The 22,657-nt window shown below is 55.0% G+C and overlaps 4 protein-coding genes across 20 annotated transcripts in view; 2 read left to right on the top strand and 2 right to left on the bottom strand.

The window, feature by feature from the left end:
- OGDH (oxoglutarate dehydrogenase) overlaps window positions 1–4,529 on the bottom strand; it is a 29,592-nt gene extending 25,063 nt beyond the window's left edge. For 4 of the 8 annotated variants that reach the window (XM_023940877.2, XM_023940881.2, XM_023940876.2 and 1 more), the window contains exons 1-2: window positions 4,447–4,529; window positions 923–1,171 (exon numbers count right to left, since the gene is read on the bottom strand). In XM_023940877.2, the coding sequence (XP_023796645.1) occupies window positions 923–1,144 (222 nt within the window). In that variant the 5' untranslated portion in view covers window positions 1,145–1,171; window positions 4,447–4,529. Of the gene's footprint in view, window positions 1–922; window positions 1,172–2,153; window positions 2,309–4,446 lie in introns of those variants that run through there. The other 4 variants (XM_086865319.1, XM_086865318.1, XM_086865322.1 and 1 more) reach the window with 3 other exon arrangements.
- Window positions 4,530–4,575: 46 nt separating this feature from the next.
- On the top strand, window positions 4,576–7,462 carry LOC111938925 (interleukin-1 receptor antagonist protein-like). The gene is made up of 6 exons (XM_023940895.2): window positions 4,576–5,967; window positions 6,053–6,101; window positions 6,183–6,372; window positions 6,476–6,646; window positions 6,756–6,901; window positions 6,988–7,462. The coding sequence occupies exons 1-6, from the start codon at window positions 5,927–5,929 to the stop codon at window positions 7,198–7,200; spliced, it is 810 nt and encodes a 269-aa protein (XP_023796663.1). The 5' UTR covers window positions 4,576–5,926; the 3' UTR covers window positions 7,201–7,462.
- Window positions 7,463–8,025: 563 nt separating this feature from the next.
- On the top strand, window positions 8,026–17,214 carry CKAP2L (cytoskeleton associated protein 2L). Of its 5 annotated transcripts, none has more exons than XM_086865310.1 (10): window positions 8,210–8,248; window positions 8,684–8,815; window positions 9,025–9,091; window positions 10,305–10,371; window positions 11,880–12,976; window positions 13,407–13,599; window positions 14,738–14,893; window positions 15,251–15,314; window positions 15,610–15,754; window positions 15,846–17,214. In XM_086865310.1, exons 5-10 carry the CDS (start codon window positions 11,916–11,918, stop codon window positions 16,087–16,089), a joined length of 1,863 nt encoding a protein of 620 aa, XP_086721436.1. In that variant the 5' UTR covers window positions 8,210–8,248; window positions 8,684–8,815; window positions 9,025–9,091; window positions 10,305–10,371; window positions 11,880–11,915; the 3' UTR covers window positions 16,090–17,214. The 5 variants fall into 5 exon arrangements, with proteins under 5 accessions (XP_023796650.1, XP_086721436.1, XP_023796652.1 ...); XM_023940884.2 differs by having other exon boundaries at window positions 8,215–8,248; window positions 8,684–8,915; window positions 15,607–15,754; XM_023940885.2 differs by having other exon boundaries at window positions 8,216–8,248; window positions 15,607–15,754; window positions 15,846–16,253.
- LOC111938924 (cytosolic purine 5'-nucleotidase-like) lies at window positions 10,770–22,553 on the bottom strand. Of its 6 annotated transcripts, none has more exons than XM_023940892.2 (18): window positions 22,216–22,553; window positions 21,005–21,078; window positions 20,801–20,918; window positions 20,625–20,720; window positions 20,443–20,534; window positions 20,295–20,352; window positions 20,084–20,177; window positions 19,920–19,973; window positions 19,733–19,816; window positions 19,558–19,599; window positions 19,365–19,481; window positions 19,140–19,206; window positions 18,868–19,038; window positions 18,640–18,691; window positions 18,488–18,548; window positions 18,199–18,375; window positions 17,913–18,014; window positions 10,770–17,827 (listed from the first exon to the last, which is right to left on the bottom strand). In XM_023940892.2, exons 1-18 carry the CDS (start codon window positions 22,227–22,229, stop codon window positions 17,780–17,782), a joined length of 1,521 nt encoding a protein of 506 aa, XP_023796660.1. In that variant the 5' UTR covers window positions 22,230–22,553; the 3' UTR covers window positions 10,770–17,779. The 6 variants fall into 6 exon arrangements, with proteins under 6 accessions (XP_023796660.1, XP_086721440.1, XP_086721442.1 ...); XM_086865314.1 differs by having other exon boundaries at window positions 19,365–19,457; XM_086865316.1 differs by having other exon boundaries at window positions 22,445–22,543.
- Window positions 22,554–22,657: the final 104 nt, after the last annotated feature.

Genomic DNA, 22,657 nt, shown 5'->3' with positions numbered 1-22,657 from the left:
GGATGAGTGGGATCGGTGCCAATGAAAACACATCAAAACTGCTACGAGTACTGGCGCATAGGATTCCTTATACCCCTAATTGCTTTCACTCCTGGTCTGCACGTGGCTCACAAATAAAGAAAATCCCTGCTCCACATCAGGACTCCAAAACTGTCCTGAAAATCCCCTGGGTAATGCTGAGACTTAGTCACTGGAGGAACATTTTCCTTGTGAAACACTGGGGATGCAGGAAAATGCTGTCACGTTTCAGAATGCCTCCTCCCAGCCGAGCCCTCACCTGCTGGGCTCAGCCTTGCTGGAAGAGCTTCAGTGATCCAGATCAGGACAGACCTCTGCACATACTGCCCACAGCTGGATTGTTTTAAATTCAGGAGCAGCTGGTGGGAATTTCTCTGGCCACCAGACCCCACCCCCTTCCCCATCTGTACATCAACAGTCTGGCTTTACATACACAAGCTAAAAACCAAGCTTAACTACATCTGCACCAACACAGAATACCACCCATGCCTGAGACAAAAAGGAAACCAGTCACGATGCGGAGAATACCCTCCTTGCCCCTTTTCCTCATCCTCCACTCCAGAATCAACCCTCTTGATGAGCCACCAGAGATGGAAAAAATAAAGCACTGGGAGCTTGCTACAGGTGGATTCCCAGAAGCCACTCCTTGTATCCGCTTGTGATCCAGGACGCTGCCCGTGTCCCAAGCCCACGGCGTTCCCTCTTGAACAGAAAAAGCTCCTCTTGGTTCTTGCTCAAGGAATCACTGTTGTTTCTTTTGTACAAAGTGAGGCAGAAGGACCGTCCACAAACATCCAGCCCCTACAGATGAATTTACTCCTCCTCAAGAGGTGGTACTTACCTGCACCCACTGCTCAGACACACAGAGAAGTGAAGATGACGTCCTGGCAAGGTTAATCCTTACCTTATGTACACTTTTGGGATTTTCCAGCCAAGCATAATACATTTCCTCCACATAGTTTGAACTAGTCCCACTCAGAAATGGTTCGGCAGCCACTGGTGCACTGTAGCACCTGAGCTGTTGGAACGTCCTGGGTGCTGCCAGTCTGTGTTGGGAAATTGTCTTTACAGTCTGTGAGGCCGTCAACGGCCTCAGTTTTGCTGCACAAGTCCTTAAGTTAAGCATTTTTGTCCTGTTGCCTCACACAAGTTCCTGTTGAGGGAGAACAGAAGAGTGGGTTACAAATTATTGCAGGAGGGCACCGAGCAGAGACCATCCCCTCCCCAGAGAACCAAGTTTAGGATTAGTTTTTAATTTCGATTAATCCATCCACCCTGTCCCACGGCCAGGTGGCTTGGGAATGCAGTTTTCACCCAGTGCACTTGGCATGGCCAGGTCTGCCTCTCCCATCCCTGGCAGCATGGCATCATCATCTCCCCTGTCATGACAGTGCAAAGCAAATTTGCTTGGGGTGTACCCAACACCAGTCTCAAATGAGCCACTGCACACCAAAGCCACCCACATCTCTTGATTTCAGCTTCTTCCATCACTCTCCCTCCCAGACCTGGGCTTCCATTTCTCTGACCACTGTGCTTGGCTGAGGTTTTCTTCTTGGTTTGTTGTGATGTGCACCAGGATAAAGCTGGGAAGAAACCATCTACACAGAAAATCGTTTGCAAAGTAGGGGTACAGCAGTGCAAAGCACTTGAGAAGTGGGCTCCAAGAAAGACTGCTTCTCCTCAAAAGCCCAGACCCAAGAATATCAGTACAGATGAAAGACCCAGAGAGGGGCTCTGCCCTGCTCAGAGAACCCAGAAAAGTAACTTGGAGCTGGTGTGGGACCTTGGAGAGGTTCTACCTTGCTGCTTTGAGTAGGGCACATACTGGGAGGCCAGGGGGCTTGCCACAGGTCAGCCATGGGGTTTTACACACATCCAACCAATCACCATAGCCCAAGGAAAGCACTGGAAATCGTCCTGAAGGAAGTGCAGGCATTTGGAGCAATTCTTCTTGGAGCTGCCCTTTCCACCCGGCTCCTCCCGCAAGAGACAGGACCCAAGGCTAGAGGTGACCCAGCTGGCTGGTTTCCATATCCCAGACCAGTTTAACAAGCAGCAGCCCAATGTCAAAGCAGTTATCATGTGTTCACCACATTAAAATGAAATTTCACAAGGGAATCGAAAAAACAACACACCTTCATGGCCAGCATTTTGCTAGCCAGCCTTCCAGGTCTGTCTTGCTGAACCTAGTTCAGATACCGATCTCCTCCCTGTAGGGACCAATAACAGGACCCCAAGGGCTGCGTCAGGGGAGGCTTAGGTCAGATATCAGAAAAAGGGTCTTCACCCAGAGGGTGTTTGGGCACTGGAACAGACTCCCCAGAGAAGTGGTCAAAGCACAAAGCCTGAGAGTTCAAGGAGCATTTGGACAACGCTCTCAGGCCCAGGGTGTGACTCTTGGGGATGGTCCTGTGCAGGGCCAGGAGTTGGATCTGATGATCCTTGCGGGTCCCTTCCGACTGAGCATATTCTGTGATTTTGTAGTTCTGGCTGCCTGGCACGACAGAGGCTACACTTCCCATTGCAAACTGTAAGATTTTGGTTCAAAGAGCATGAGGAAGACCCAGAGGCATCTGAATTCAGACAAAGTTTTTGACAGATTTACCCATAGGAAAAAGGGAACTACTTCTCATTTCCACGCTGCCCACAATCACACGTGGCAAGAAAGGCCAGCAGATGCAGGACCACAAGTGCCACAGCACTGGGGATTCTCCCAATTCACCCTCATCAGATCTACAGCAAAACACACAATGTTATTTTTCTGGAAGGCTGAGAAAGTCAGGGATGGTCAGCCTAGAGGAAAGAAGGCTCCAGGGTGACCTTAGAGACTCTTCCAGTTCCTAAAGGGGCTCTAAGAGAGCTGAGAAGGGACTTTAGACAAGGGCCTGTAACGACACAACACGGGGGGATTGGCTTCCCACTTCCAGAGGGCAGGGTTAGATGGGATATTGGGAGGAAATTCTTCCTTGTGAGGCTGGTGAGGCCCTGGCACGGGTTTCCCAACGAAACTGTGGCTGCACCTGATTCCCTGAAGTGTCCAAGGCCAGCGTGGCTGGGGTTTGTAGCAACCTGGGCTAGTATAAGGTGTCCCTGCCTATGGTAGGGGAGTGGAAATGGATGATCTTTAGAATCCCTTCCCACTCAAAGCATTCCATGATTCTGTGATATTTCAGAGAGCCAACTGAATCAGGTGCCAGAGCACAGCCATGCATATGTAATGGAAAAAGCTTTAGGACAGAAGCAGCATCATCATCTCCAGTTTCATGTCCAGTTTTGGTGCTGTCACTCAGCATCATCCAGTGACCTCTCTGAAAAACAGTGAGGTTAATGCCAGAGCTGGACCCAAATGAGCAGAACTAGCTGCTCTTTGAGGACCACTTGCAGGAAGGGTTAGCTAGGAGCCTGGACAGAGACAGGCAAGCTTGGAGCTGGGATGATTCCAAGTTGGATCAAAATAGAGATCCAGAAGCAAGGACGTAGGAAATTAAGTCTGAGACAAGGGATATCACGGTCACACAGGAATGCAAAGGTCACACTGGGAGTGCCAACTGAGGAGAGTGCAGAGGGGCAGCAAGTCACAGCCCAAACCTCACCGAAAGGTGAAACCTCAGGAATGCCCACAACAGATGACGTCCCAGAGTGCAACAATAAGCAGATTAAAGTGCTAAATGTGACCCACCCGCAGCCGGGATGGGGACGTCAGCCCAGATGGCAGGTACTTGGTAACGACTTGCGACTTAGGAATACTTTCTAGGCTAAAACCAGCACAAATTCTACCTTCCAGGAAGCGGCGGGGCCAGAGCCACCGGCTGCAACCACAGCAGCGGACACCCTTGGGGCCCTCGACAGACGAGGGCCTCAGGGCGGGAGAAGGCCGGGGCAGACCCTCTGTGACTGCCACACGGCCAACCCCGGCCCACCAGAGCCCACCAGACATCTCCGCGAGACACCGCGGGCACGGACGGCATTCCTCGACGGGCAAACGAAACGAAGCGGCTCCGCGGCGGGGCCCAGGGAAGGCGCGGGATAGACCGCGAGGCGCGTGGTAGCCCCGCGCGCCCGGGGACGCGGGAAGGGGTAGTGGGACCCTCGCCCCGCCCCGGAGAGCGCGCCAGGCCTGCCCCCGCCCCGGGCCCCCCTATCACCGCCCGTCGCCGCCGCCCGGGCTTGGCGCCCCTCGCTGTCTATAGGACCGAAGCGAGCAGCTAAGCCTTCCCATTGGCCGCAGGGCTGCCCATCTCCCCATAGTCCCGCCCCCCTCCTCCCAGGCGCCCGGGCGGTGCCAAGGACACCGGGGCGCGACCCCGGGCCCCCGGCCCAGCGCGGCCCCCGGCGCGACCCCCGCCCCGCTCCGGTGCCGGCTCCCGCCCCCAGCCGCCCTGCAATGCTGGGTCCGGCCCCACCATCCGGCCCTGCCGCGAAACCCACCGGCGTGTCCGTACACCCCGCTCGTAGCCCCGGCTCTGACAGCGGCCCCGACCACCAGTCCCGCCCCGCCCCTTGCGTCACCACGTCGCGTTACCACGCCCCTTTATTCACGCCCGTTGATCCCGGCCTAATGCGGCTGCGCAGTCTGGCGTCAAACAGCGGGGCGGGAGCCGCGCAAGGCAAGGCATGGCATAGGCGGGGCCTGGGGCCTACTGTACGGTCCGGGGACCCCCACCGTGGCCAGAGAACTCACACCACGGCCTGGAGACCCTTGGTATGGCCTGGGGACTCTCACCGTGGTCCGTGGCTCACAAACCTCTCATGGCTTGCTGACTCTCATCATGGCTTCAGGACCCCAACCGTGGCCTGGGGACCTCTGCGATGGCCTAAGGACCTGAACTTTGTCGTGGAGGACCCCTTGCCCTGGGGCACCTCAGGCTTTTGGGGATATCCCACCATGTGTGACAGCCAGCAGATGCCCAGCAGGGCACAGGAGGTGTTCTGGGAGCTCTGCATTTCTGGAAATTTCCTGACAGTGAGTCATATTGGTGCCAGTCTCGGCCACAGGAGCTGTGCAGGGCTGGATGGCACTTTCAGGAAGTGAAACGGGTGCCAGGAAAACACCCCAACAGCCCGAGTCCACGCAAGCCCAGCCACGCACATCCCCGGCCCTCCCAGCATGGTGCAATCTGGCGCGCTGGACAAACATGAGGGTGAGGAGTGTCCCTGAAGGCCATGACTCTGAAGAACATGTCCCCAGGGTGGCATGAGCGAGCACAAGAAACAAAGTGGACAGCAAGGTCCTGCACCCATTGGTGTTAGGGCAGCGAGGACGAGAGGGGTGACAGAAGGCACAGCTGGCCATGGCACCAGGGGTCTGGGCAGTGCAGGAGGAAGCAATGGGAAATGGTGGAGTGGCAGCACTTGTATCACCAGCCACTTCCGGGACACCCACAATCCCTGGCCCTGACAAGGGTGGGTGTCATCACAGCTGTGCTGGGGCTGGGATTGGGACTGGGGTCAGAGCTGGCACTGAGTCCGCCTCCCTGCTAGGTGAACCAAATGGCAGCCTGACACATGGCACAGGCCCCACACATCAACCCCAAACATTGCCTCTGCTCTCTGCCCCACACGCCAGCCCTGGAGCATCCTTCTGCTCTGCCCCATACTCTGCTCCTGGAACATCCCCTGTCTGCTCCATGCTCTGCCTCTCCACTGCACTGCTTGGGGGCAACCAGCTCCCCCAGCCCTCCAGTCTCAACAGAGTAATTGGGTAAAACCAGGCATTGCGAAACCTGGAAATCCCACTCTGACGGCGCTTCCTTCTAGAGACTCTTGAAAACCAGCCACACTGACGCTGGGCTCAGAGAGCAGCCAAACAGCACTGCAGGCAGGGCAGGCAGGAGCAGGCAGCCAAGTGCCTCAGAAGTTTGCAGGTATTGTGAAGTCTCTGCCCGCAGCTCTGCAGTCAGCACCGGCAATGGCATTCGTCCCTGATTTGGACACACTGGAGAGCGGCAGGTAAGAATAGCCATTCTGGAGAAGACTTTGGGGATGTGATACTGCATTCCTGACCCTGACTTCACCATCTCCCTTTGCCTTTCAGCCTGAATGAGGAGACACTGTATGGCCCCAACTGTCTCTGCCTGCAGAAGGTAATGCTGGGGCAGTGGGAGTGGTGAGATCCATGTCGTATGGAAGCCAGGCTCTCACCCTGCATCCCCTTTCTTCCCCAGAAGCCCCGACTGGACTTGGAGGTGACATCACCTGAGGTGGGCATCCAGGTGACAGTGACAAAAGGACACCTTTCCAGGACCTTCCGCCAGGCTGCCATCCTGGTGGTTGCTGTGACCAAGCTCCTAAAGCAGCCGTCGCACAAGGACTTTGCTGATAGTGACCTGGGCAGCTTCTTGGATGATATTTTTGGTACGAGGGTGATGTCAGGGGTGTCACCCCAGTTAGAGGATATTCTTGGGGGATACTCTTGGACCTGGGAGCAGCATCCTGCTGACTGTCTCGCTCCCCACAGAGCCCATCTCCTTCCAGTGCATCAAGGGCAGTTATACCAGGCCACCCGTTTTCCGCTACACTCGCTCCCAGTCCTTTGACATCCTGGACATTGACCACAAGTGCTTCGTACTGGAGTCACCCACTCAGCTGGTGGCCCTGCACCTGCAGGGACCCTCTGCAGGACAGAAAGGTGAGAGCATGTGCTCCCATCCCAGTGTCCCTGTCCCTAAACCCAGGACCACCCAGGAGCCACCCCACAACCCCAGGATCACCCACTTACCTGTCCCTTCTCTCTGCAGTGAAGCTCAACATTGCTCTGTACCGTCCCCGGTCATCACAAGGCGGTCCAGGGTCTGGAAGGGCGCCGGTGGCATTGGGTATCAAGGGTTACCAACTCTATATGTCATGTGTGATGAGTGGCACCAAGCCCATGCTGCAGCTGGAGGTGAGCAGGGGGTCCCACCAGTCTGTCCTCTGTGCAACTGGGGGCTCCATTCCACCTTGACCCTGATTTCACCCCCCTGGCTATAGGAAGCTGACATCAGGAGGGATATTGAGAGTGTGGAGCTGACACGATTCATCTTCTACCGCCTGGACAGCCCAGCTGAGGGGACCACCCGCTTTGAGTCGGCCGCCTTCCCCGGCTGGTTCATTTGCACTTCCCTGCAGCCCCGCCAGCCTGTAAGCATCACGAACACCCCAGACCAGGTGAACATTGCTACCTATGAGCTGAGTGGGCGCTGAGGATGCTGCATCAACCCAATCGGCAGTCACCGGTTTTCAGGCTGTATGTACCAAGTACAACCCCCTGGGACACAACCCCCATCCCCATCTATTTCATGTGAAATAGCAGCTCTGGGCCCCATGGGCTCGAGCCACCCCAGTCTGTATTTATTTATTGTGTCTGCCCATTGCTTTGGTACTTATTTATTGTGCCCCCTTATTTATTTTTGCTTTTAACTTGTATGTGAATGGAGGTGGAAATAAAAAGTTTTCTGGGACAGCATTCCTCAGCTCATTTCTCGTGGGGGATGGAGTTATGGATGGGAAAATTCTTCTGCTTTGGCTGCTTTTTGGGTGAAAGCTCAGGGAGTGAGGGGCCACCCCACAGCCCAGGGACCATCCTGACTCATGCAGGACCCTCCACCACTCTGTCTCCATGCCTACACCATAGATGGGAGGTGGCTGGGGCGGGCATCCCATGGTGGATCCCCAGCAGCCCCGGCATCTGCCTGGAACTGTCACTTCTGCCCCAGCTGCAGCCAGCTCATGGCATGGTGGGCCACAGTGCAGCAGGACAATGTGGTGTGGCATTACAGGGTGCGGCACGACATCACATAGCATGATGTGGTGTACCATATCATGCAATTTCACACCACACCATGCCTTATCATGTGGCACAGCATGGTGCAGCATAGCATGGTGTGCCGTGGCATCGCGTGGTATTGCATGGCACGGCACGGCACGGCACACGGTGTAATGGCACGTCGCGACCTGGCTCAGTGTAGCATGACATGGCTTGTCACGGCGTGACAACGCGTGTCATCGCAGGCACCCACCCCCGCCCCGCCCCAGCGGCTGCGACCGCCGGAGGGGACGCGTTGTCACCGCCCCCTACCCCCCTCAGCCAATAACGGAGCCAAAGCCGGCGTTTGGCTCTCTCCATTGGTCGATTTGAAGAAGGCGGTGGCAAATGAGGACGGCGCGGCGGTTGTTGGGAGTGCCGGTGGTCGTGCTGCGGAAGCGTCTGAGATGGAGGGGGCAGGTGAGGGGTTGGGAGCCTCGGAGCTTGGTCTGAGGGGTTCCCGGTTGGGGAACCTGGGGGTGTGGGCGGCCCAGGGGCCTGTGGAGGGGGTGTGGTGTGGGTGAGGGTGTGTGAACCTGCGGGAGGTGCCCACAAAACGGACCCAGGGACGCGCTTTGGGAGAAGGCAGTGTGGGAGGAGCGGGGATGCGTTGGGGGATCTTGCTGCTCTTGAGGCTCCGTGGAAGCCTTGGGAAGTAGAGGGCGGCGGAGCTTGACATGTCCCTAAAGCTCATCAACCCAATCGGCAGGGTTTGATTGGGTGATTGGGTGAGACCAGGAGAGTGTTAGGACCGGGGCCCTGGGGATGGGATGATGCTGGTCTCTGGCTGTGAGATGCCCTGGTGCTGTAGCCAAACTGGAGGTGTCAGAAGTATTCTCTGTCCTGTTGAGACACTCCTTGCTTTTCCCTCTTGTGTTTTAGAAGGGGGCTTGGCTGCTAGTGAATGCAGGCCTGCAGCATAGACAGCTGAAGTTGAATCATGGACAGCATCTCCCCTCTCCTGCAAACTGAGCTGTGCACAGTTGAGGTGTTGAGTGGCATCACACTGTGAGGGTCAGGAAGCTTAAGTGCCAGTGAGCTTCTAGGCAATATTGTGTGCATGGGAGTTTCTGGGAGCAGCATTGCCAGGCTCCCTGGGCAGGGAGCTCCAGAGGTGTGCCATAGAGTGTTTGAGAGTAACAGAAATCTGTTGTTGTGGGTACTCATTCTTTGAGTACTGAGACCATGCTGTGTGCACTGTATTTACTGTCATCTCTCTGCAGTGCAACGGAGGAGCCGGCTGCAGAACTGCCAAGCAGCCAAGGAAAGGCTGAAATACCCAAGCGCAAAGTAAGTTAGGACGATGTTGGGCTTGGATGAGATGATATGTAAAGGTCTGAGGTATAGCTGGCTCTCCCCACTGCCCAGTGTCTACCTTCTCCAATCTGTGTACAAAGAACCAGCTCGTGCCAGGGCCTCTAGGGCCTGTCTAGGCTCTGCCCCCACAGCACCCTGGCACCAGTCTATAGTTACTTGCAGCAGGCACAAATTCCCAATAGCTGATGGTGTCTCTTCTGCATATTTTATGGGATTCTTTGAAACTTTCTCATCTCAACTCCTGACTCTGGCAGAACAAGCCTTGCTGTTAAAGATTCAGATTTGGAACCAGATCTCAAGGAAAGGATAATGGGAGTCTCACCACTGGTTTTTAATGGCAGCTTCCAGTGGCCTTTGGAATATGTTAATATCAGGAAGGGGCATTTTCTGTGCATCTGGCACAGAGATCAAAGAGCAAACCATTCCCTGTCCCCAGGCTCTGGGAAACAGCACTAATATAATAGGAATGAGAGAAGATTCATGACCTTTCTTTTTGGCATAGTGCAGCACTTAGGCAGAACAGAGGATGGTCCCCTCACTCTCTAGGCTCTTTCTTACAGAAAAAGAAACAAACTTATGGAGGCATTAATCCTCGCAGAGGACTGAGCTGCTACCCTGAAGCAGAGGGATGGGAGAACTCCACAGCTGGGTGCTGTCAGAGGGCTCCAGTTTTGTGCATAGGAGGAAGGGAGGACAGAACTATGGGAGCTGACAGTGGCCTGCTGTCCCACCTTCCTGCTTATCTGCAGTGCCTGGACAGCTGCAGGGCTTGTGGATGAGCCACACTGCAATGAACTCTGGTGAAGACTCTCTGAGGCACCACTATAGTCTGCAGCATGACCTCAGCTGTCTGTGACACACAGGGCAGTTTGGGAGCCTCGAGCCCTGCTACCTGCCAGACCACTGTCTGCAGGAATAATTTTGATTAGTTTTGTTGTCCATGGAAGTTTTGTGACAACCTTGGATGTTAATGGCTTGTGTTGCTTTTCTGTTGCCACACAAAAGAGAAAGAATTAATAGGATGTGGTAGTGCTCCTTGAAAGGTTTTGATTTCTGAAATCAAAACTACTACTAAGCTACTCCTAAGCTCCTGTGTCTGAGACAACCAGCAGTGGGTTAGATATTTAACTCTTTCTGCCTTTCTTATGGCTGATAAATAACCTGATAAATTGTTGGACTTTTACAGACCCTTTTTAAAGGACTGGACTAACCACCTGAATCCACCCTTAGAACCAGTTTCTAAACTCAAGCATGTAAGTAGGAAGGTTTTGAGTCTTTCATGCTTTAAGTGGGCTGTAGCTGTTGGACATGAAATGAGTCACATGGATGCAGCTCAAGGTGTGGTGAAAGGAAGAACACTTCATTTTTTTCTCTCAGTATTTATAAGTTTCTGACCATGGCCAGGGATTGGATAGTCAGGTTAACACCTTCCCAACCACACTGGCCGTGAGAGATGTCCATCAAAAGACGTGTATCAGAAAGAATGTACACATATCTATGTTTACAGTCACTGTCCTGGGAAAGTTTTTAGAAACTATGTCAACAAGATCGAAAAACTGAGATTTCAGGGCGACAGTGAGCCTTGGCAGAACACAGTCCCCTGTCACGAATGAGTGTATTATGGTTGCTTAAAGAATCACTGGCAAAGATATCAGCAAAAGCAGTTTTAATATAAAAGTGAAAGCACAACGAAGTTCATTGTCAAGGTTCACTCGACTACTTACTGGATGGTTAAAGCACATAGAGAAAAAGCAAGCTAAAACAATCAATCTAAAACCGAAACCAGTGCAAAAGTTATCTATGTGGGGGATGGGGGAGTCAGGGAAGAGTAAGGATAAAAAGGAAGAAGGAAGGTCCATTGAGTCACAAGATTCAGAGCAGAGACTGCCTTGCTAATCTGAGCACGAGGCTTGACCAACAGTTTAGGCCTGAAAGTTCTAACAGCACTTAAACTTAACAGCATTTAATGAATAGCTTCAGTTAAATATTTTAACAAAGGATTAATCTAGAATTTACTGTAGCACAAAAATAACTTGCTTACAGGCCTGACTTAAAAATCTAAAGTACTTAAGAACCAAGGAAAGCCACATTCATAGAACATTTGGTCTACCATACTTACACACACATAGACCTAAAGAGTTTGTACAAGATATATCTGTGAAAAGTTCTCCTCAAATTCAGTGAAGGACTCATGTTGATGCCTTTGTATCTTCTCAACAGGAAAAGGGTTGAGCCTTGGGGAAAGGGGTTATCAGCCCTGTCTCTGTTGACATCATTTGCTGTTCCCCCAAGTACAGCAAACATGAAAGTTTTCTAGCTCTGAGAATCCCCACTTGGAGGGAGATGCTGGTCACAGCCCGCACAGTCCAAGAGAGCTCAAAAGGTCTCACTCAGGATTGCTGCTTATAGTGTCACAAGAGAATGTACTTTAGTCATCATAATTTTTCATCCTGGCTTCAATTCAAGTCTGTAACTTGCTTTGAAAACCACAACCCCAAGTCAGGTCATGAGTTCCTGACTCCAAATGGGGGACATACCACAGATTGCTAAATAGCTGACAATGAGTCAACTAGCTATTTTTCAAAGGAGTTTAGCTTAGGAGTTTCAGTTCGGGAGACTGATCCTTTGCCCGCATCCTGGTGGGTATTGTGTTATTGTTCTGTTGACAGCTGCTTTGTCACATGACTGTCCCCTGGGCCAGCTGTCAGGGTCTGACGAAGCTGCGCTCTCCTTGGAGCTGAGGGCTGCTTTGTCTTTCCAGGTTGACAGGAACAAGAAGGATGTTCTTGGGAATGTGATGGAGGGTGCTCAAGAGGATGGCAAGCTTGGAGCCAAATCCACACAGCACACTGGCCACATTGCTCAAAAGAAGCCTTCAAATACATCCCGGAGAGCAGGAGGGGCGTGTCCAGCGCAGCCAGGGAACACTATGACAATTCCTGCTTCTGCACAGACTAGAGGCAGGCTCCCACCTTCAAGCTCTGGTCACCTAAATCCAAAAAGGAACCAGAAGTCTACACAGGAGACTGTCACTGCAGCAGCGCCTCAGGTGGAAAGTGACCACCCTCCTCCTGGAGCACCTCACTCCCTGAATGAGGGGCTGCAGAACAGGCTGGTCTGCCACAAGGAAAACCTCGACCCACAGATCCCAACATCCCCGGAGCTGATCAGAACTTTCCAATCTGATGCAAACAGTATCAGGAAGAAGAGAGTCTTGGCCCACAAGCAAAGCTCAGCTGTAATGTCGAGGCCTGTTCTGGGTCCAAAAGACAGAATTAGTAACCGCCAGGCTAAGGAAGAGCCAGTTCTGGATAAATTCAGGAAAACCCTGTCAGAATCAAAGAGCATATCTCCAAATACAAGTATCAGAACTCAACCACTTCAGCCGTCTCAGTTCCTTCCTGCTTCTGCTGAATTGCTATATAAAAACCCAGGAACAAACCAGGGAAAAACTTCTACAGTGAGGCAACCTGGCACAGCTCCAGGGGGAAGTCTTAAGCACCACAGCCAACCTTCACCAGTGAGAAGATTTCCCACCAAGCCTCCCACCTTGGGCAAGCCCCGGGGAACCACAAACGTGAAATCGAGTCTGAAATCAGGTGTCACTTTGCCATGGCCAAGACCCATGATTAAAGAGGGAATGGACAGGAAGGATATAAAGGTGGTGCCTCCTGGACACACAGCAGCATCCCACGGGACAGATCACCCAAACCAGTCTCACAGCATCCACAATTCCAAAACTCATGTATTTGAGGATGATTTGAGAAGTAGGAAACATCAGCTTAAACCAGAGCTGCCAAAGGCAAGTGGCACACAGGCTAGGTGTATCCCAAGGATCCCATCAGCTGCAGATCGTAAGTAAGTGGCAGCTCGGGCCATCTGGGTCCTGCCTCCAAGAAACAGCAGAGTTTAAAGGGTTTGACTGAGTGAGCCAGCACCGTCATTGGTGAAAACGGAGTCCAAAGTCTTTTATCAGCAAAAGGTTGTTGGGAGGTTGATGCCCTGAAAGAGTTGGGGATGTTGTTGGGTGGCACCCTGGGTTCCTCTCCCACTGATTCAGTAAGTGGAAGGAGAGTGTGTGGTCACTCTCCTGCTTTAGTCTCAAGGTTTATGCTTGAGCGTGTTTTCCTTTCCCAGTCTAGAGCTCAGGTGTGTTTCTGAGCTAGATACACTGATTCTTTTTAAGAAGCTGAAGTTGGATAAAGGGAAATTCCGAGCAAAAACAGCCAGCTTATGTCAAGCTACTGTCTTCTGGAGTGTTAACTGTAATCTCTTGGTCCTTGGACAGGAAACAGCTGGAGGAGTGGTTGGCATCCAAAGGCAAGAAATACAAGCGGCCGCCAATGATGCTGCTTCAGAAGCAGGCAGTGAAGCTGTCCTGCAGAAAGGTCAAAGCAAAAGAGAAGCAAGAGAATCCAGAGCAGCACTGCCTAGCAAAGATCAACTCTATATTCACTGAGTGCCTGAAGCTCATTGAGGAGGTGGGAATGGGAAAGGAGCTGCTTTAATGAGCTTCTCCTCTCTTGGAGCATGCCACAGGATGAGGGCCATGTCACTCCAGTAGCAAACAGGGGTTGGGAACAAGTGTTCAACTGCCAGAGGGGAAACATAGGAAAATAAAAGTTCTCATAAAATTATGGGTAGACCAAAGGCATGCAGTAAGCTGTGCTGACTGGGAGAATGGAGAGGTACACTGTCAAAAAAGACTGTTGTGGTTTAACCTCAGCTAGCAGTCAAGCCCTGTGCAGCTGCTCATGCAGTCCTCCACCAGCAGGACTGGGGAGAGAATCATAAGGGTAAAAGACAAAGAATTAATAGGTTGAGGTAAAGACAGTTTAATCGGGTAAGCAAAAGCTGTGCACACAAGCAAAGCAAAACATTGACTTCCTGCTTCCCATGGCCAGGCAGGTGTTCTATCACCTCCAGGAGAGCAGGACCCCATCACATGAAGTGGTGGCTTGGGAAGACAAACAGCATCACTCCAAATGTTCCCCCACTTTATATACTGAGTATAGGGTCTGGAATATCTTTTTGGACTGTTTGAGTCACCTCTCCTGGCTGTGTCTCCTCTCAAGCTTCCCACATATCCCCAGCCACCTTGCCAGTGCGGCAGCACAAAAAGTAGAAAAGGCCTTGGTCCTGTGTAAAAATCCTGCTCAACAGTAATGAAAATACCTCTCATCACCACTGTGTTCATCACAAATCCCAAGCACAGCCCCATACCAACCACTGGGAAGGAAATTAATTCTACCCCAGCCAACTTGATGTAGATCCCTGGTGGATGTCACAGTTTGAGGTAGGGCCCTGGTGTGAAACAGTTACTGGGAAGACTTGACCGCTAGCCCTGCTCCAGGGTTTGTTGGCCCCAATTAATGCCAGCACTAGAGTCTATCCTTTGACACCCTTCTGGAATACTAGACTCAATTATGCAAGGGGAAGATAGAGGCGGGACAGCTTTTATCTGCCATGGTTGTGTAGGAGACTTGCAAACCCAGACTTTGGAGGCCTACCTCCTGAAGAGTGCTGGGAGCTGTGGTCAGGCACGGACTGCTTCCTAGTGCACACACTCCTCCATGCCATGAACCCCTTTCTTCAGCCTCTTACCCTTTCTCCTTGCAGGGTGTCCATGCAGAGGAGCTGTCGGCAGTGCTGTCCCTTGTGCCCAAGGCAGAGAAATTTGCCAAATTCTGGATCTGCCAGGCAAAGCTGCTGGCCCGGAGCGGCCCCTTTGACGTGTTGCAGCTGTACAGAGAAGCAGTCAGTGCTGGGGCTGAGGTGAGTGGGGCGTGCCAGCTTCCTGTGTTCACTGCCTCTGCTCTGGAGGGCTTCCTCGAGATCCAGGGGCCAGGTTTTTGAATGAGTTTAGCAGCATTAGTCACTGGTGAAAAAATCCTTTAGTGCTGCCAGTCCCATTCCATGCTGAGGGACGTGCCCATGCAGAGTGGGCACCTGGCTAGCTGTGCTGGGTGCTGATGGATCCCACTGGGTAAAGGAGAATCCTGCAGCCTCTTCCTGCTGTCCTCAGCACAGGGTGTTGCAGTGCAGCAAAAGCCTTTCCTCCTATTCAGCTGTAACTCTGGTCTCCATTCCTATGCCAGACCTGCCCTGACCCATGTTCTGCTTTTCCTGCAGCCAGTCGAGGAACTCAGGGAAACTGCTCTCAGTATTTTGAAGGATGCAGGCCAAAAATGGGAAGGTAACCTGAGTGTTGTGGGGTTGACTGGAACACGGGCAGGCGGGGGCTCCCTGATGTTGGCCAGCCGGGAAGCAACACTGTTTACAGTGTGTCTCAGCATCTCATCTCCCTCCTGATGAGGTTGTGAAAGTCTGGAATACTGATCTGAAAAATGGGACACACTGTTACTCTGCCTGGGATAGAGGCTCAGCTGGCCTCTGCAGGCAGGCACTCTGCCCCAGTCCAGAGTGCAGAGGTGTAATCCCCCCCAGCAGCTCTTGGCAACAGTGTTGGTCTTTTACTCTCATGCCAGAAGAAAAGGTGGAGGAACCCATTTCTCGGGAGCCTACAACGCCTTGTGCAGGTGAGAGGCAGCCCATAGCATTGACTCCAGGCCTGGTCGGGAGGCCCATGACCTCCCTTCACTTCTCAGTCAAGTTACGGGTTACATCTGCATCCAGGTAAGGCTGAAACTCCTGCTCCTGGTAGCACACACCCTCCATACCAGTGGTCATCTGCAGGGTTTACCCAAGTCTCTTGTCCTCTCCATAGAGGAAAGGAGTTCCTGGAAAGCCCAGAACTGAAGTTTCTGACACCCGTGCGGCGCTCACTACGGATTGAGAGGGCTAGGAGTCACTACCCAGAGATGCTGAAGGACCATGACCCTGTGGTGTCATCCCTCAGTGAAATCCTGGATGCTGAGGAGGAGACTTGTTTCTTCTTCCAGAAAAACATGGCTTTGCCAGAAGTGACAGAGCTGGAGGGTTTGGGTTCCCAACCCCTCAAGAGCTCCTGAGGGGTTCCCAGCAGGGGCAGGCTGCCTGCCCACCATGCTGCCTCATAGACATGACCCTGACTGCTCTTCCTGCCCCTCAGATGTAGGGGGCAGGGGATGACACAGAATAAGCCTGTATCAAATATCTAAATGCTGATTTTAAGTGTATTAAAACTTGCAGTAGAGTTGTGTGTGGGCTAGTGAGTGGTGTGGAGACACCAGCTGTATCTCCTGGGATTGTGTTCCCAGGACTGCCCTCAGCTACTCATCCAGGTGACATACACTCTCGTTTTCCTCCTGTAGAATGGTATCAGTTGGACTGTGATGTTCCAGGCACCTCCCAGTGTTTGAAAGCAATGTCCTGAGTAATTTGCTCTGGAACTGCCTTGTGCCCTACCTGGAGAGCATCTGTATGTCCCCTATTGAGAGGCATATATGCAGACCCAGTGTCTGGAGGTACAGGTGGTAGCAATGGCTGTGACTGAGGAGCTGGGGGACCTGCAGTGCCCCAGCAGCTTCTGCAGAGGCCGTGAGACTGACAGCAGCACCAAGGGCTGCAGAAGACCTTGGGGTGCAGCAGGCCAGGCCCCCAACTCCTGGAGGTTGGGGTCTGGGGGCAGCCGAACATTTTAAGTGCGGTTCAGGCCCCCTCTGCTGCTGTCCCTGCACTTGGAACAGGCAGTGGCACAAGGTACCAAGCAAGAGGCTGGTGAAGGGATTGGCAAGTGCTCTCTGCTGTGAACAGTGACCGTACAGCAGCTGCAGAAGGTGAGGAAGCCCTACTGTCATCCACCCTGCCCCAGCAAGCAGTGGTCCTGGCCCCATCACGCTCTTTTGCCTCCTCTTTCCCTCATGATGCACCCAAACCCAGCCTTGCTTAGCATCTCTGTTGAGTCATGGATGCTGGCAGAAGTCTCAGAGCAGTGTGCTGGAGTTCTGGCAAGGGGCTAGCTCCACTCTGTGGAGCGCTTCAGACCTGGCTCCCTCTGCAGAGGTGGGGATATCTCGAGGCTGTCACCTTCTCCCCAGGGACTTGTGTTTGTTCCAGGTGCTGGACAAGGGTTTGGGGATTGCCCTTTGCCCGCACCTCTCAGGTGCAGGGACAAAACAGTTTTCCATTAAAACAGCCAGTTCTATGTCTCTGCAGTACCAGTTTTGAGTGTCTTTTATAAATAGAAAAGGGTAGAAAAAAGAAGAGGGGAACAGCAGGTGAAGGGAGTTCCACTGGAGCAGCTGTCGCCTCCAGAGCCCCACCCCCTCCACCCAGCATTGCAGCGCTCATGGCCAGGCCCAGAGGCTAAAGGAGCAGGAGCTGCTGGGACTCCAGCTGCTGCAGTGGGGCTTCCAGTGATACTGCAGCAGTGGTACTGCCTGTTCACCCTAGTGTTGGATGGCCCCAGGCTGGCACTGAGCTGGTGGGAGAGGTATAAAGGGCACCAAGCAGATATGAATTAAAGGGGCAGGAGCTAGCAGGCTTGGGAGGGGAGGGGGGTGTGCCTCTCCTGATGCTGGGCACAGTCAGGAGAAGGTCCCAACTGCCCAGGGACAGGTGTGACAGGGGCCATGAGTCAGGGCCACCAGCCATCCTGTGGCCACCAGATGTAGTAGGTGGCCACGAGTAGCTTTGATCTGGCAGTGCAAGTGGTCCAAGGCCACTGAATGCAGCCCTCTTGTGGGTCTGGCACCTGGCATGGCAGCAGTTGGGGTGTGCTCAGGCTTCTCCATCATCTTCCTCCTCCCCACTCGAGTCCTGGGGGACCTGAGACAGTGCAGAAGGGGCTCAGTTGGCACAGTGTGGCAGGATGCCACCTTGTCCTTCTGCCCTTCTGTTCCCTGCCACCCACCTGCTGGCCAGGGTCACCATGCTGGGCCAGCCAGGGAGGAAGGGCAGTGACCGCATCCCCTGAGTCCAGGCGAGAGTGCTCCACCGTTGACTCATGGGCCATCTGTGGGGGGGGTGGACAAGGCTCCCAGAGAGAGGCTGGCACCAGCCAGCCAACGGGTTGGGTGCCCACCCAACACCTCTACCAGCCCCATTAACCCAGCCCCATGCCGTCTATTCCCCCTCAGGCAGAGAGGGAAACTGAGGCACAGTGGGTGGGTGACCAGCAGGGGCTGGGGGCTACATACCAGGACAGGAGGTGCCCGGAAAAGGTAGCTGAAGGGGTAATAGAGAAAGTTGATAAAGGAGGCAGCATAGAGGTCTGCATAGCGCATCAGCTGGTTGGCAAAGAGTGTCTGACGTGAGCCACAGCGGAAAAGGCTGCCCATCTTCCCATAGCACATGTCCATCTCATGTGTCACTTTCTGTGGGTGCAGCAGGACAGTCAGAGCATGGGAACTTCCTTCCCATGGAGGAAGTTGTGGCAGGGGGAGGAGCTGGGCTGTGTGTCAGCTGGGATAGTGCCCTGGGTGTCACCTGGATCCGACGCTTGATGGAGCTGATGTCTGGGCGCTCACTACTGCCACTATCCAAGTGCCTGGAATGGAACAGACCCAGCTAAGGGCTCACCTGAAGGGTTCCCCACAGGTGCTCCCACTCCTGCCTGTCTCCCACCCCAACCAACTCACTGGTACAGCTCAGCCAGGAAGACATCCAGGCTCCGCAGCTCCTCAAACAGCTCTGCAAGGGCAACAGGGCCAGCTCAGTGCAGGAGCATCACCCACTGCCCAGCAAGACTGACAAAGAGGGTCAGGGCATGGCCCACTGAGGCAGTTTTGCCATTGAGGGGTGTAGGAGGCTCCAGGCCACCTCCCTTTGTATGGCAAAGTCTGTGTCCCCAACCCAGCACTGCTCACCACTCTTCTCTGTCCAGACCTGCAGCTCACGGGCCAGCTCAGGAACTACCAGAAAGGTGCGCCAGCCCTGCCGCTTCTTGGATTTGAGGATGTCCCCAAAGATGTGGTCCCCCATGTAGAGGATGTCTTTGCCCTTCACACCCAGGAGGTCACACACCACATCTGAAGAGCCTGTGACAGCAGGGGGTCAAGGAGGGGGGGCGGGGGGCGTGTGTGGTCATGTTCCCCTATGCTGCCCACAGAGCCCAGACAGACCCCAGCTGTGCGCTTACCACCGGAGTAGACAGCACAGTGCTGGAGGGGGCCAGTGTATGTCCCAATGCGCAGCTTCCCTGTGTCCTGCAGGACAAGAGGACCCCAGGAGGGGGACACCGTTATATGTGCCTGCTTGGTCCAACCAGCCATGAATCTACCTTGCTGTGCCCACGGGAGCCTGCTCAGTGCTTACATGGTACCCACCACCCCAACTAGCCCTGCAGCAGGGGAGAGATCCCCACCGTGTCGACTTGGCGCAGGACGGTGCCCTCAGCAAAGAAGAGGGGCTTGCGGGTGTCCACCACAATCAGGTCGAAATAGGACCTCCAGGGGCGCTGTGGGATGTCAGCCTGTGGATGCTGGAGAGGGGATCAACAAGAGGATGCTGATGGCACCCTGCACCTCCTATCCAGCCCATACCGAGGACAGACTCACCTTGTCCTCATTGCTGAAGTCAAACAGGTAGGACATGATAGCCTGCAAAGACATCTGGCATCATCACTGCTGCTCCCAGGCAAGGCTGACCCTGCCTGTGCTTCAACACATCCCCTCTGCTTCCCCAATCCAGGGCAGGCTGGACCTCGTGGTGGGGGACATGACCCCTACTCACATCAGTGTAGGTATAATCACTGTTGGTGGCCAGGAAGACCTTCCCCACCTCCTTCATGCGGCTCAGCAGCAGTGGCACACGGGGCTAGTGAAGGGTAAGTCAGTGGGGGGGAGCATAAGGTGGGCCGCATGGAATTGACTGAGGGCAGCAGAGTAGGGAGGGGTCCATAGGGATCTGCAGAACTCACATCCTTCACCACATATTTCTCCAGGTTCTCTAGAGTCTTCTCCTTGAGGCAGCCCTGCAGAAGGGATGGGGTGGGGCTGGCCAAAATCTCCCAGGATGTGCTTGAGGGAAAACCCCAGCACTCTCAGCACCCACCACCACCAGCCCTGTGCCCATTGCACGTACAGAGAGGTGGACATGGTCCATGGCCTCACGCACATCCTGGAACATGCTGCGGAAGGACATGAAGAGATTCCCATGCTTGTAGCCGGTGTCACAGCTGCAACAGTCAGGAATGGAGGGGGTGAAGGGCCTGCCCGGCTAACGGGAAGCTCCCCACAAGATTTACTGCCTGTCCAATCCAATACCAAGCCCCCATTCACCACCTCCCTCTTACTTGACATATCTGGAGCAGTTGGTGAAAAAGTCCACAAGACAGGCATAGAGGTGGGCCTCTGTGGGGGAGTAGGTTGTGAGAGGGGGTGCAGGGCAGGACAGTACCCCAAGGTGGTGGGAGGGCCAGGACAATGGGGGTTCTCACTCACCTGTGAGGTTGAAGAGGGTGTTGAGGATGTGGAAGCGCTTCATGTCATCCCGCTGGATGAACTTGTTGGGGTAATAGTGGAGGATTTCGGCTCTGGAGAGGAAGCATGGAGCTGCACTCCACCCTGAGGGACCCCCCCTCCGACTTTGCCCTGCCCCAGGGGTGGTGAATTCCCAGACTCACCCCTTGAGGAAACGGAAGCCATGGGCACAGACCAGCAGGTTCCCGTGGGAATCCACCTTCAGCAGGTTCCCATACAGGGCATCAAACACCAGCCCCCTGCACCACACAGCTATCAGTGGGTGGGGGGGCTCATTTCCCCTCCTCTCCCATCTCTGGGCCTCCCTCCACAAACTGACCGGGTGGGGAAGGTGGGGTCATATTTGTAGGCAAGGATCTCAGGAGGGTACCCAATGGCGACAAGGTGCTCCAGCAATAAGGCAAAGGCCAGCTCCTCGTAGTCAGGGGACTTGTACACTGCAGGGGGGGAAAGAGGGATGTGGGCTGGGGCTGGGGGGAATCCCACCACTACCCCCCCTGCCTTATGGTCCCCCAAAACGCACTGGCCAAGGTGTAGTCCATGTCAAAGCCAAAGCACTTGATCTTCTCCAGCGCCAGGCTCCGGTTGACGAAGATCCTGAAGGTTACCATGGAGGAAGTTATGGGGTGAGGAGAGGTTTAAGGCTGGGAGTGGCAGACAGAAAGAGATGGGGTCGCGTTTCCCTATCCCAGTCCCTGGTCGGTGCTCCGGGAGGGTTGTGTGTTCATCCCAGCATAGGGCCCCCACAGCAAGTTATTGGAGCAGAAAAATGGGTTGTGGAGCTGGAAGTGGAGCTGGAGGAGGGAGGCGGGACTGTGGGAAGGTGGGGGATAGTGAGCCCCTGTTTGGACCTGCCCCCACCCCGGTATGTCTACATGACACCCAGAGTCTCTGTCTCCTCCCGATACGACAAGGGTCCTATCCCGTACCTGAACCCCGGGGCCTTCGGGTCCTGCTCCCTTCCCCGTGTGTCCTCCCCAAATGTCCTTCCCCAAGCCATCGCCCCGTATCCCCAAGTCCTGCTGCCCCCACTGCCCTCCAGTCCCTCCGCAGCTCCCAGCCCACCGGTGCTGGCAGTCCCTCCGCAGGGCCCGCTGGTCGCCCTGCCCCAGGCCCCGGGCCGCCGCCGGGCCCCGCTGCCCCTCGCTGCCCATCGCCACTGCCTCCGGCCACCGCCTCCGGCCGCCGCCGCTTTAACGGAGCCCTGCGGAACCGCCCCGCCCCGGCCCCCGGCCGTGCCCGGCCCCGCCTCGGGCAGCACAGCCAAGACGAAGCCGGAGTACCCCGAGACGGTGGCCTGCAAATGGCCCTGTCATCCCCTGATGCTCCGCCATGGGGTACGGACACCTCCTCACGCGTGGCCCCCGCACACGGGGAGTGCTCCCCGTGCCCTCCCTAAATGGGGCTCCCCGCTCCTCGGCCGTGCCACCACGCTGCCCCCGCCGTGTCGGGGTGCACTCCCCCACCCCCTGCCCCCCCCCCGCGGGCCCGGAGCCCTGGGCTGCTGTTTGCCCAGCGGCGCCGCTGGCAGCGGCAAGCGCCCCGCGGGGAATCATTAACTGGGGTCAGGGACCGGCCTCGCCGCCGCCCCAAAGCCGCCCCGATGGGCGCCGCGGACGCAGCGAATACGGCCCGGCTTCATAACGGGGAGATCGGGACAGGATCGGGCACCCCCGCCCTACGGGGCTGCGTTAGCGTCCCCACGCAGCACATAAAGCACCTCTCGAAACCTACGTGTGTCGCCCCATAGGACCGTCCCCCTCCCTCAGCACTCCCGGCTGCCCCCACCGACATTCTTGCGACACCCCGAGGCCGCTGACGTGAGGCCCTGGGCCCGGCCTTGACCCAGGCAGGAAGGAGCATCCCACAGCACATGGAAGGGCGGCGGAGCAACTGTTGTCCCAGGGCTGTGGAGGGACAGACACACGGCCGGACACACAGGTGGACACGCGATCACACCCACGCCTTCCCCCCACACCGGGGCCGGGGCCGATGAGAGGGGCAGCCGCCCCCAGGTGTAGGGCCCCGATAACCCAGGGCTGTTTACAGCCCCTCCCCTGATACAGGGGGCACGTGAGGCTCTTATCTTTGTCCCCAGCTCCCTCGCAGAGCACGGGGCCAAAGCAGGGAGGGCTACGGGGAAGCACCTTGGCCCCCACCGTATCCCAAAATCCCC

Source organism: Cyanistes caeruleus, chromosome 29 (genome assembly GCF_971803275.1).
Source record: "Cyanistes caeruleus chromosome 29, bCyaCae1.hap1.1, whole genome shotgun sequence".
Lineage (NCBI taxonomy): Eukaryota > Metazoa > Chordata > Aves > Passeriformes > Paridae > Cyanistes > Cyanistes caeruleus.
This window is presented reverse-complemented; position numbering and strand designations above follow the sequence as displayed.

What these genes read in the sequence shown, in the direction of transcription:
- LOC111938925 (XM_023940895.2), top strand. Translation starts at nt 5,927, where the DNA reads ATGGCATTCGTCCCTGATTTGGACACACTGGAGAGCGGCAG. An exon ending in ACTGTCTCTGCCTGCAGAAG is followed by an intron (nt 6,102 to 6,182) that starts GTAATGCTGGGG and finishes TTTCTTCCCCAG; the next exon opens with AAGCCCCGACTGGACTTGGA. An exon ending in AGCCCATGCTGCAGCTGGAG is followed by an intron (nt 6,902 to 6,987) that starts GTGAGCAGGGGG and finishes CCCTGGCTATAG; the next exon opens with GAAGCTGACATCAGGAGGGA.
- CKAP2L (XM_023940882.2), top strand. An exon ending in CAGTTTCTAAACTCAAGCAT is followed by an intron (nt 10,372 to 11,879) that starts GTAAGTAGGAAG and finishes TTGTCTTTCCAG; the next exon opens with GTTGACAGGAACAAGAAGGA. An exon ending in CGGGTTACATCTGCATCCAG is followed by an intron (nt 15,755 to 15,845) that starts GTAAGGCTGAAA and finishes TCCTCTCCATAG; the next exon opens with AGGAAAGGAGTTCCTGGAAA.
- LOC111938924 (XM_023940893.2), bottom strand. Translation starts at nt 21,635, where the DNA reads ATGGGCAGCGAGGGGCAGCGGGGCCCGGCGGCGGCCCGGGGCCTGGGG. An exon ending in TGGACCATGTCCACCTCTCT is followed by an intron (nt 19,974 to 20,083) that starts GTACGTGCAATG and finishes TCCCTTCTGCAG; the next exon opens with GGCTGCCTCAAGGAGAAGAC. An exon ending in CTGTGCTGTCTACTCCGGTG is followed by an intron (nt 19,039 to 19,139) that starts GTAAGCGCACAG and finishes CTGCTGTCACAG; the next exon opens with GCTCTTCAGATGTGGTGTGT.